At 34.0% G+C, this 12336-nt stretch overlaps 1 protein-coding gene across 7 annotated transcripts in view; it reads left to right on the top strand.

Moving 5' to 3' along the window:
- Nucleotides 1-12336, top strand: part of LOC127874777 (pleckstrin homology domain-containing family G member 1-like) — a 290411-nt gene that overhangs the window by 238072 nt on the left and 40003 nt on the right. Inside the window, exons 1-2 of one of the 7 annotated variants that reach the window (XM_052419384.1) lie at nucleotides 328-474; nucleotides 4079-4671. The exons of the other annotated variants lie outside the window; for them this stretch is intronic. Of the exons in view, the coding sequence (XP_052275344.1) occupies nucleotides 4347-4671 (325 nt within the window). The 5' untranslated portion in view covers nucleotides 328-474; nucleotides 4079-4346. Of the gene's footprint in view, nucleotides 1-327; nucleotides 475-4078; nucleotides 4672-12336 lie in introns of those variants that run through there. 7 annotated transcript variants of the gene reach the window in all.

Genomic DNA, 12336 nt, shown 5'->3' with positions numbered 1-12336 from the left:
ATAATTATACAAAAATAGAAAATACAGAATTCATTTCAGTTGCTATTTCATTTAATATCATAAAGATTATATTATAAGTTAAACACATACAATCTGGGACAAGATATCATGTTAATTTCCTGTTATAATAGCTATACTATTGTGCTGTAATTTCAGACAGTGCGAATACAAAGAATATTTATTGTGAATTATATAAACTAGAGGGTGTTATCTCCTATGAAAATGGCTATTTTACAGGCCGTTGACTGCACAAGATTTATAGTCATGTGTACCTTCTAGGGCTGTTCTCTTACAGCTGGTTTATACTACACTAAGTTTGGACGTTGACAAAGATAGATGCATTCATTGTGAAATGTTGTGTGTGTGGTTGCCGAAAAATTGATAACTGTTAAATGTTAAGCTGGTTTATGAGGACTATTAATAATTATATATTTGTTTAATTATTATATTTAGTTTTTTATGGATGGAGTATTGGTAAGAGTTCATGATTTTTATCAAGAGAATGTTTTTGATCATTATTTAATCGTTTGAAAAAAGTATAAAAATTTGTTTGGCATAGAACACTCTCTGGAGTATCATGCAGGACTTATTTTCTTGGTCATAGGATGTAGTAAGATTGCATTTTTCGTAATGCTGTGTTTTAGTAAAATTATAGTAAGAGCATTGGTAGTTGGAAATAAATCAAAATTATAAAGAAACATTCAAATTATTAAATTGAAATTAAATGCAACATTATAATTTAATTCCACTTGTTAATAATTGGTAGCAAAAGATGATTTTGTTTTCATTATTAAATACAAGGAAGACAAGAGAAAGTGTAACTTGTAGTCAAAAGTGTTCTTTTTTCAAACCTTCTTTATTTCCTATGTATTTTAAGAAGAGTGAAAGCATTTCTAATCCTGATGCAGTAAAGATAGAGCAGAATTTATGTCTCATATGTTTATGAAAATTGCTGGAAATGTCATGTAATGGCAGATAAAGTTAAAAATAAATCTGTTTCGTGCACACGTTGTTACGCAAAAGCTCTTGGAGTCCAAAAATAATTTTTTCTTGAGAATGTAATCAATGAATAATTGTCACCATTCTTTAATATTTAATTTTCACTTGGTATTTTTATAATATTTTGTCTGTATATACTTTCCATGTTTAAAGTTGTCAGACATAAAATTTAATGCGTTTTCTGCGTGAAGTTGTGGCAGGAATTTTATAGGATTTTTATTGTCAAATAATTATTTCATTAACTAAGTATTTACTTCATTTAAATGGCAATAATTATTTAGATTTTATTTTAATTATTTATTTAATTAATTTAGATTTTGAAGACAAAATAAAGTTATCGAAGTGTAAATTTAAAGCAGAATAAGTTTAATATTTTGTCAGTGAAATGAAGGAGGATGCCTTTTATCCTCTGTCACTTGATTGGTTATTGGGTTTCACTTTGGATGCTGTAGTTGTGATACCTTGATAATGGTGCTCATGATTTATAAGGTGTATTTGTGGTGAGTTGGTGAATTAATAGCTTCTGGAGAAAGTGGATCATTGGCTTGGTGACTATTAGGTTGGAATGACTTGATGTGTTGGGAGATATACAAAGTTAATAAGTTTTAAATTAGGTTGATGGCCTTTTTGCAAATGTAAGTGAACATTATCAGATCAATAATGCCTAATGTACTGTTTGTGTGAATTGAAGAGTGGGGGTGCTTGTTATATAATTGAAAACAAAATAATGTATTTTGCCCAATTGGTGCAAAAAGGTACCTTGTGCCTTCCAATTTCTATGTCTGATGGTGCCTTTTTGCACCATGGGGCAAATAAAGTTATCATGATAATTTAAACAAATATTTAGTTTAAACATATTCATTAATGTTTTATATTGCTACAAGCCAGAGGCTGATCATTACACATGCGAGTCAATTTTTCTGAGTCGAACTAAAGTAACTACAGATGTCCCTTAGAAGGGAGTTACTCACAAGAAGATAGGATCATTCATTCTTATTTATGCAAGATTATTAATAGAGTTACATTGCATAATTGGGAGGAGTATATATGGCATGTTCTGTGAAAAATGGGCTTAATGCATGTGCGTCAATTGTTGTTCCAGATTAACCTCAAAGTGGAGTCTGCGCAGGCTAATCAGGGACATTTTATACTTTTAAGAAAATTTTAGTTTAAAGGAAGTCTCTTCTTAACAAAAATCCAGTTTAAAGGGAAAGTCACCGTTTGTTGTTCATGATCAGCCAGTGCATACTGCACAGGTTAATCCGGGACTACAATTCACCCACTTGCATTAAGCCCTATTTTCCCACAATTCACCCACTTGCATTAAGCCCTATTTTCCCAGAATGAGGCCCATGTCTAAAGATAAGCAGTCCTCATTTTAAACTAAAATGTTGACATGGTCATTTCAGCAGAAAGGAAAACACAGTAATTTTCAAAAGATTTGTACATTTTAATTGGCTTAATCATTCATTCTGACATGAAGGTCGAAGTGACCAATAAGGCTGATTAGGGCCTGGCTTGGATGAGGACATTTATTATCGAGACACAATTTGAAGACAAACTGTTACATGACTTGTGGCCCTTTTAACTCCCCTTAGGCAAATGATGTCAATATTCTGCTGATTGTCTTTATTGACTGCAAAGGTTTAAGTACAGTTAATTTAATTCTAGGGTCTAGACCCTGTACTTTGACTTAACAGATTGTCTGCCCAACTGATTCAGACAGCGAGATAATAAATAGGTAAAAAAGTGTCCTTGTTGACTTAAAGATTTAAACCATCTTGGGCACTTTATTGGTTTTTTAAGATTTATTTGATTTTAATGTTATTTGGATGATTTTAATGTTATTTGGATAAGCGTCTCACTCAGAATACTTTTTTTACTGGTTTTAATAAGTTAATGGACATGTTTTTCCAAACATGAATTAAATTGGTATTAAGAGCAGGTTTGTTTTCCTAGGATTGAAAGCGATGATTTCTGCAGGTGATTATAATGTAGGATAAATTGACAGGGAGAATATTTATGTGTTCATGGACAGTGGAGACACATGGGCAGTGGACATAGTTACACAGGTTACGAGCCATAGGTATCATTCTGACACATGTGACCCTGTAATTTGTTGTTTATTCTCTTGACTCGGGGATATGTAGTTTAGTGATGTAGTGACCACGTAATGTTTGCAGTATAACCTGCAGGATAGTTTGACCTAGTGGCCTTCATTTTTCGTGCGGCTCATAAACGTGCAGCTAGCTAATGGAGTAATTACTTTTGTTGTTAATGTGGACTTAGTATTTCTTGCGCAATTGTGTGTTGTTGAGTTATGGTCAAAGGACATGGCATTATGGTGCATGGTGTTGGCTATATGGCCTGGTTTGTTTGATGTATGTTTTGATGGTTATGAATGCAGGGGATTTCTGTTAGATGTGCTCAGTTCTGTTTACAGTTGTGCACAGCATGAATGTAAATATATTGTTTATGTCAATATATAATGGGGGTCTGGTTTGACATTCAAAACTAAGAACAAGCACTTGTTGGCATTTTGCATGGAGATAAAGACATGCAGTTTTGTAGTAAGATAAATAAAAAATGTTGGATTCATATTGTTGTGACGAATTGACCCAGAATAGTGGTGACAAGTTCTAAGATGTGCGTGTTGATACAATGACATGTTTGCACAAACCAGGATGCTGTTGCTTTTATGACTGACAGTACATTGCAGAACGTAATTATCTGCTACAGGTTGGTTGGGTATTTCAGTTCTCACCATTAGGGGCTTGGGTCTGTCTGCTTAGTGTCTTAGATTCTGGTGCGAACCTGGGCTCATATGGGTTGTCTGGTTTTTACTGGTTCTGAAATCTGAAACCCAATAGCCAATATTTTGTATTGAATTCTGTTATATATCATGTTGATATGAAGAAAATCGTTGATTGAGAATTTTGACGGCATTTGGTCGAGAATTTAGCTTTTAGTTGAGGTTTTAATTCTTTTATTGTTTTATTTGTGTCTGAGTAATGGTTTCAAGTTAAAAAAATATCCAGATATTAGTTTTATGTTTATATTGGAATTCTTTTTTTTTCAGAATTGATTTTGTTTTATGTCAACATGAATACAGTGTTTGATAAACTTTTCAAGGCAGGTTATCACAAAGATAATGCATGTATCCAATATCACATTCCCCAGTCTGAACTCACTGACATTGCATAGAAACTTATTATGATGAATAAAGAAGAAAGTGATAATATAAACTAGACAAAAATATTTACTGCAAATGATCAGTGACAGAATAACGATTTAACCAATGGTTTTGGACAACAACAAAAACATGTAAATGTGGATGATCTCCAACGATGGAAAGTGTGTCTGTCTATGGACATGGAATGAAGTTTAAGGCAGATGAGTGCGTTTCAAGAGACAGTGGTTATGATTTGGAAGCGGATGAAGCGCTCAGTAATTTGGATTACAATGTCAATGATCTCAGGGACACTCAATGGTCTGGGGTGAGAGGTCAAGGTCAGAGGGAGATTGCGGAGGGTTGTTTTTCCGGTCCGGTGAATGGAGAATATTCCGGTGGGAATCTCCTGAAGTGGCGTATCCATGGAAACCAGAAAGTAGTCGAGGACAACGGGAGCCAGTTGCAATCCAGGAACTCTCTACATTGGGATGAATTTTTTGGTAACAAAATGTTTAAATAGATTCACTTCATTGAGAATATGAAACTTGACGCAAATATTCATGAAAATGAAAATAATTGATGTATTGATCGTGTTTTACCTCAGAACAAATGACATTTAGGTGTAACTTTGTTATGCCGTAAACCCTGTAGTTTGTGCATAATAAAACTTAGTTTTAATGCAATCATAATGAGTCTATATGGATTTCAATGTTACATGGTAACCTTTTTGCACCAGTGGGGCGATATGTACAGTAGGCATAAAATACAGGTCAAGATCTGTTTTCAGCATAATTAGTCTTATTGTACATGTTTTACACCCCAGAGGATATAATGCAGAATCAGTCATTCTTTTTCCTGCGACCAGATCTGTCTTATAAGGTTAGGATGTTATTAAGTAATCTGTCCTACATATAATGATGAATTACGCCTTGATAACAGTATATTAAGGACAAGTAATATTGAGCATGTGCCAATTGTTAACTATTCATTTCATGAACAAAGGACTGCTGGTTTTCATTTTCAAATGTTTTTTTTTGTGACATGCAGCCAAAGAAGCCACAGACCCATCTGGGCTTTTCGCTACGAAGACCGGTCAGTTGCTATCTGGTCAACTTTAGTCTTGCTAAGTTTCATATTCTCATAAGCGTACATTATGACTTCTTATCCGAGTATTGGGGTGCAGAAGCATCCGAAAACTACTGATATACATAACAGAATTAATCTTGCCCTTAGACATTAATTAAGGTATATCAGTGTCTTTCTCTCAAACATTGTAAAATTGATTGCGCTAATTGCAGTCAATTGAATTACTTTGCAAGTATGTACATATTTTGACAGGGAGGGATGTCGATAGCCAGAGGCATTCCTGCTTTCATGTCCATTTGTCACTTAATGTCATCCTCTCTATCACTTACTGTCTATACTTGCATATAGACCATCAATTTTAGACCGATAATGCATTTTCAATGAAATAACTTTCACCACTGACCGCCTTGTTTGCATTTCTGTGTTTTTGCGCAAAACTGACTTATCTGCAATGTTAAATGTAATGTGGATTTCGCAATTTGCTTATGTCTTGAAATAGGTTGGTTTTGTCAGAACCTGCTATGGCTAGTGTTACCCTCAGGGGTCACAAGTCAACAACAATTGTTGTTGGTGGTTTTAGATTTTCAGATTGTACACTATTGACTGTAGACTACTGCATAATTTTGTTTATTTCTTTGTGAAATGGAAGGTCTTAAGCAGTTATAGTGTGTTATTGTTTGCAATTTGATCATGAATTCAGGAAAATGTATTGTTGTATACCTTATGGCCAATAATGTTTATTTGCTAAACTAAATCGTTTCTTTACTTGGGAAAATAGTCAATAGTTAGGAAATCAAGCCGTCACGTATGCTTAAGTTATTTTATGCCTTATCATCAAATGTGTCTACCAAAACCAGACATCACTCCTATGTGTTGATAAAATCAATTCAAGTAATAATACATAACAGTTAGTTGTATTTCTTCCATTGTAATTGTTACTGCATATTGCAATTTCAACCATGATAAATCTTGTCATGTTTTCAGACTCTTCTTTATCAATGGTAAAGTGATCTCTTCGTAAGTGTCAGAAATACAATTTGTAAATGAGATATTAACCCATTTATCCCTAGTGTCTAGAAAAAAGGCCTTGGCAAACAGCGTAGACCCAGATTAGACGCCGCATCATGCGGCGTCTCATCTGGGTCTGCACTATTTGCTTAAAGGAATTTCTGTTTTGGAAATAAATAGATCCAATTTAGAAGGATGGGTGAGTGCACTGGGCATAAATGGGTTAATATTCTTTTCAAAAATATAAAACATAAAATTCATGAAAAAAATGCAGTTATGATAGTAGCAGTCTGCAAAAATGGTAAATCTAGATTTAGTGAAACAATCATGAGCAATAATTATATTGTGGTAAGTTTTTTGAGTACTTTATAGGACTGGGGCTTGTTTTCCTTGATTGTAGTCAAGAGCCTGGGACAGTTTGTGGGTGTTGATATCTAAATTGGTCATGATAGTGCTTAGGGCCAATGCCCTCAGTTGTGTAACGAGTTAAATAATAATGGCAACATTTATTGGGCTGTAAATCTCCAGAAACTGTCAGGGACAAGGGTGGCTTGTTCTTTACACAATGATATAATATCAATGTATCATTTTATTGGAGGATATTACTTTCATTAGATTTAAAATTTATTTTGAGAAAAAACAGAATTTATTGGTGTTTTCAACCTTCAGAAAAATTTAGCCATATCATGGAAACATGATTCTATGCCTTACAAGGTTAGCACAGCTCCAGAACAGCCTACACATCTTCGCAGGCTGGCCTTGAGCTACTCTGTCTGCAATGTGACCACAATACCTTTCGTGTCTTCATACGGTGACTTCATAACGTGACTTCAGATACACTGGGGAAACTCCTGACAAGTCTGTCTGTACTTTTACCCTTGCTGCATAATGATGGCATAACACCCATTTTGCATTATGCTGATCAATTAATATATGTGGAAGGGGTTTAATTGTAGTGGTTGTTCTGGCAATTTTAACCCTTTCCCACTTAGAAGCAAATTGAAAATGGCTATGTGCAAACAGCATAAAACAAGAACAGCCTGCGAGTGACCTTTAGTAATAAAGGTCTTTAATTAAATTTAGCTTTCTGTGGGACTACAAATGCATCAAAATACGTCTCTATTAAGTGGTAAAGGTTTAAATAATCCTTGAAACCAGCATCAGCAACTACCATTCACATTTTATCATTAACTATGAAAATGATTCTAATATTTTGACCACATTTGCATTACAGCAATTTAACCCTTTTAACCACTTAGATATGTATTTTAATGCGTTTGTAGTCCGTTAAAAAATCAAATTTAATTAAAGAACTTTCTTAATAGATTCAAGTTTTAAAGGCAGCAGTTCCAACCCTTAGATACTGATGAGCAGCAAACAGCATAAAACCTGAAGGCTGTTCTGGTTTCATGCTGTTGCAAAAAAACATTTTTACTTTGCTTCTGAGTGGGAAAGGGTTAAACAGACCAGTGCAGACTTATTTATTACTCTAAAGTTTTAACAATACATGTTGATGAAACAAAAAAGAAAGTTATCAGGGTAAAATTATAACACAGTTGTATTATGAATTCATTCAATTATTTTATTTTTGGCTTTTTCTTCACTTCCCAGATGTCTGCATTCCAGTTTCTTAGGGCAGGTCTTATTTTACTTGAGGTGATTTATTGAAATGACATGTTATGTATGGTTACTGTCTGCGAACACTTAAGATAATTGCAGATGAAATGTTGGCAAGAGTATCTGTAGCAAAGTGTGGAAAGAAAATTGCATGAATTAAGATGTCTAGTATTACAGGATGACCTAATTTGATTGACCTAAAAACAGATATCACCTAGTTTTGTTGCTGCTATTTTTTCTCTCACCAAACAATGTTGATACTGTTATGACTTATATATTATAACAGTCTTGGATGATTACATTATCTGGGGTATTATCTTTCTTGCTTTTACTACCCAAGCCTTGTCCCATTGTCAATTGAATGTTAAACAAACTGAGCCTAGTTTGTTTCTGATAATTGTGCACAAATTTAGTTAGTATTATAAAAAAAATTCAGGCATACAGAATAGTTCATAATCGCGTATTCACAAATTACCATCTAGATTATCTAACTTATGATAAACATCTGAATATAATCAGGAATCTGTCATAAAACTGAGTAATTGTACATATCTATATAATTGTATGAATTTGAACATCAAAGTGGACAATGTTTCTAAAAAGAACACAATTAATTTAACCCTATTGTCACAGTAACGTTTGTACAGGCGTTATTTTACAAGCTTTCTGTTGATTCATTTTTCAGCACAAAGACATGACCTCTTTTAATTTTGCAATCATATTTATTTACTTGTATATTTATTTCATTTCTGACAATAAATGCTACAGTTTATATTTTAAAGACATTGTGTAAAACTGCATTGTGAAAAAAATGCCTTTTGGTAATTTTGCAGTTGGTAATGAAAAAGACAAGTCTTTTGAAGATCTTGTTTTTGGGATGTATCAGAGTTTATGTGTTAACAGCTTGTTTGTGATACATCCCTCAGTTGTTGCTGAACACCTTTTGTGATGGACAGAGATGTTAGCAAAGGTGTCAGTGTGCCTGAGGGTGGTAATTGTCTCCTAATTTCAAAGAACACATAATTAAATTATTACGACCCGAATGTTCTCAATAGACAGTCTTATGTAGGTATTTATACTGTGAAAGATATAAAACAAGCATAACTTTGGGATTCAGTGAAATCTAAATGGAATTAGAAAACTATAGTGTAAGTTAATCTTGATTTTATTTCCTACGCATTTAAACTTTGCTATAACAAGTTAATAGGATACCTCCATCATGTTCATGAATTCATAAAATCTTGAAACCTGAGAACATTTGGTATATTTAGTTATAATTATGTGAAGATGTACAGCATGACCTAGTGACACAGGTTTTTAAAGAAGAAAAGTTAATATTTACCTTTTCAAAATCTCTTTATCATGCGCTATCAAAGAGGAAAACTTCATTGAAAGATGCCTGATTATTTTCAACTGATATGCAGATTTCAAGGTGCAAACTACTTGGAGCTGATTTTACATCAAATTGAATGTAAAACGTGAAATATGCTAGTCATTTTATCATCAGATACAATAGTTAAGCAACAAATGCATAAAAAATATTCTCAGTGATATTGAAATGTCAAAAGCGCCAGATGGTGAAAGCTGTGGAGTTTGCAGGAGTCAGTTGGAGTCAGCTTTTACTTCAGCATCTGTTGGGAGCATTTTTTCTTGGCTTTGATATAAAAACTTCCAGCCATCATACCTGAGTTGATGATTTAATGTATTTACCTTCCATGTTTACTCTCAAGGAAGCTGGGATTAGTCTTGTGAGAGCAGATTGAGTCTTGAGTAATGCTTTCTCATATAATACAGCTTGTTCATTTAGTGTTTACATAGATATTTTAACTGTTACAAGTTTGTGAAAGTTTTGTTTAGATATGAGCTAATCAGGGATGACACTCTTCGCCTAAACTGGATTTTTACTATGAAGAGACTTTCTATAAAATAAAAACATCATACAAGCAAAAAGAGTTGTCCCTGATTAGCCTGTGTGAACTGCACAGGCTTATCTGGGACGACACTTTACGCACATGTATTAAACCCCCCTTTTCACAGAACTGGGTCGGCCCATATGTATCTTCTTTTCTAGAACTTAGCATACATCACGGTGCCTATACCACGTGACTTTTTCGAACCTGTGTTGGGAGAATAAAGCACGACCCAGTTAACATTTTTAAGGATCTCTTTTTAAATATTTCACCATTTTTAATGGCTTAAAGTGGAGAGCCCGCTCATTCGTAAGAGTTTTCAATAGGTATCATGATCTTTTTAAAAAATTAAGTATTTTTTCAGTAAAGTTCAACCGCGCATTTGAACGGTTAATAGAAAAATGTCGGATCCGTGTGGGGACTTAATAGTACAAACACGCGGTTGCACTTTAATTAATGAAAAAAATACTTATTTGTTTAAAAAGATTTCCATACCATAGGCTCACTGTAAATCATTTTATTTATATTGCCGATCTCATGTGTTATTTTATTTTTCAATAATTAATGATCTTAAAGACGATAACGATAAAGATACAACTTGTTTGTGTGTTTTTTTAAATTATAATATTACGCGTAAATGTTTCGATTTAAATGAATTATGCGTGAAATGCACAATTTCCACGAGAATACCATCGATGTTTTCATTATTAGTCTCAGAAGTAACTGTCCACAATTTTATCGTGGAGGAGTACACATTCGGACCGATTAGTGTGCTTGGTATAACTAAGACACTGACATTTTTTATTGGTATTGGGAAGGGGTCATTCACACATGACTAATTCACAACCGCGCATTTTATTTACATCTCCCATCTCACGCTTCTTTTAGAGCGTCTTTCATTGACAGGAGACTTTAACGACTCAAACTTCTCAACACCATTACTGACATTACCGGCGTTAAACAAACAATGGAGGTGTGAAGTCGTTTGCCGGTTCGCATGTTTTGATAATAGCCCAGCTACACAAAACTTGACAGGTGACGCAAATTGCTCAATAATCCCAATCTTGACAAGACGCATGGAAACGTGTAAACAAACACAACATCAATTTTATTAACACATTTGAAAAGCAAGAAAAATAATAATAAATATATCGGGAAAGACCATGCCGACATACTATTGTAAATCGACAAGTGCCCCCAAATAAATTGTGTAACCCTAGTACAGTAGGGTATAATATTGTGGGAAAAAACAATAAAGTTTAAATAAAAATGGCTTCCTTGTTTTTCATTTTCTTCTTCAAATTTATTTGATTTCAATGCTCTGTATGTACCTGAAAAAGATAGAAAACATTAATGTTAACTGTATAACGTTTGTCCATCTTTATTCAGATCGTAAATATAACACAATTATTAACATAGTTACAGTTAAAACAATGGGGAACAAAAAGATGCAAGTTACCGTAACTGGGTAACTGACAGGGATAAAATGTCTTGGCATGGCTGTAGTTGTGCATAACGCGCATCAAGTTTTTAAAATTAAATTTGGGGGTAAAAATGTGCGCCTTATACACAACGTTTTACGGTATATACTGTGTTATATCTCAATAATCCATAGTATTGGAAGAATGTTTATGAAAGAAGTCAGGGCTAACAATGCCTCATCATTACCCTGTACTATTTATATAAAATCATACAATTTTCTGAATAAGTCAAAATTGAACTTTCAAGTTAATTAAAAGTTACCACATTCCTATTTCCCGTGAAATCTATTTTTAGTAATGATCTGATTTGAGTTGATGGGAACAAAATGTTTAAAAACAGAGCTATGTGTTCAATTTATTTTTTTTTACTTTTGAAAATGTAACAATAAATAAATGCAAATGCGTGTCTTACATTTCAAAATAGGAACAGGCTGTGCCATTTTACGGTATCCGGAGAAGTGCCCCCCCGGAGAACTGCCCCCCGGAGAACTGCCCCCTTATTTTAAAGGTGGCGGAGAGGTGCCCCCCATCAAATCGGTAGGGGCGGAGAACTGCCCCCCTGTCAGAATTTAGTAGGCGGATATCTGCCCCCCCCCCATCAAATCTGTAGGGGCGGAGAACTGCCCCCCGGTGTCATATTAGTTATTAGTTACGTAGTGAAAACAATACTTACGGGTAATTTTACGTTATCGCCGTACACATTTTATCCGGTAACAATTTAATTTCAGTACAAGTATATTACCATTTATCGAACTGAATAACACAAATTGTCTAGAGGCATGTGATAATACTGTTTAAGGCCTTTGGTACGCATCTGCACCACTCACTATACATGAATGCCTTGTAAAAGTCGTGTTTTAATAAGAGCGCGAAACATAGTCGAGATCCACACAGGAAACGCGTGCGTGTTAATACTGGCAATGTGTTGCAACTAAATGTAGACGTGCAACTCGGTACTTATGGAGGAAAAGTTACATCCGAATTAATTTACATTATAAAGATAGTATTGACCCATGGAAAAAAAGTTAATTGACATATAAAAAAGTAAATTAATAGGCAAGGC

Source organism: Dreissena polymorpha, chromosome 3, assembly GCF_020536995.1.
Source record: "Dreissena polymorpha isolate Duluth1 chromosome 3, UMN_Dpol_1.0, whole genome shotgun sequence".
NCBI lineage: Eukaryota > Metazoa > Mollusca > Bivalvia > Myida > Dreissenidae > Dreissena > Dreissena polymorpha.
This window is presented reverse-complemented; position numbering and strand designations above follow the sequence as displayed.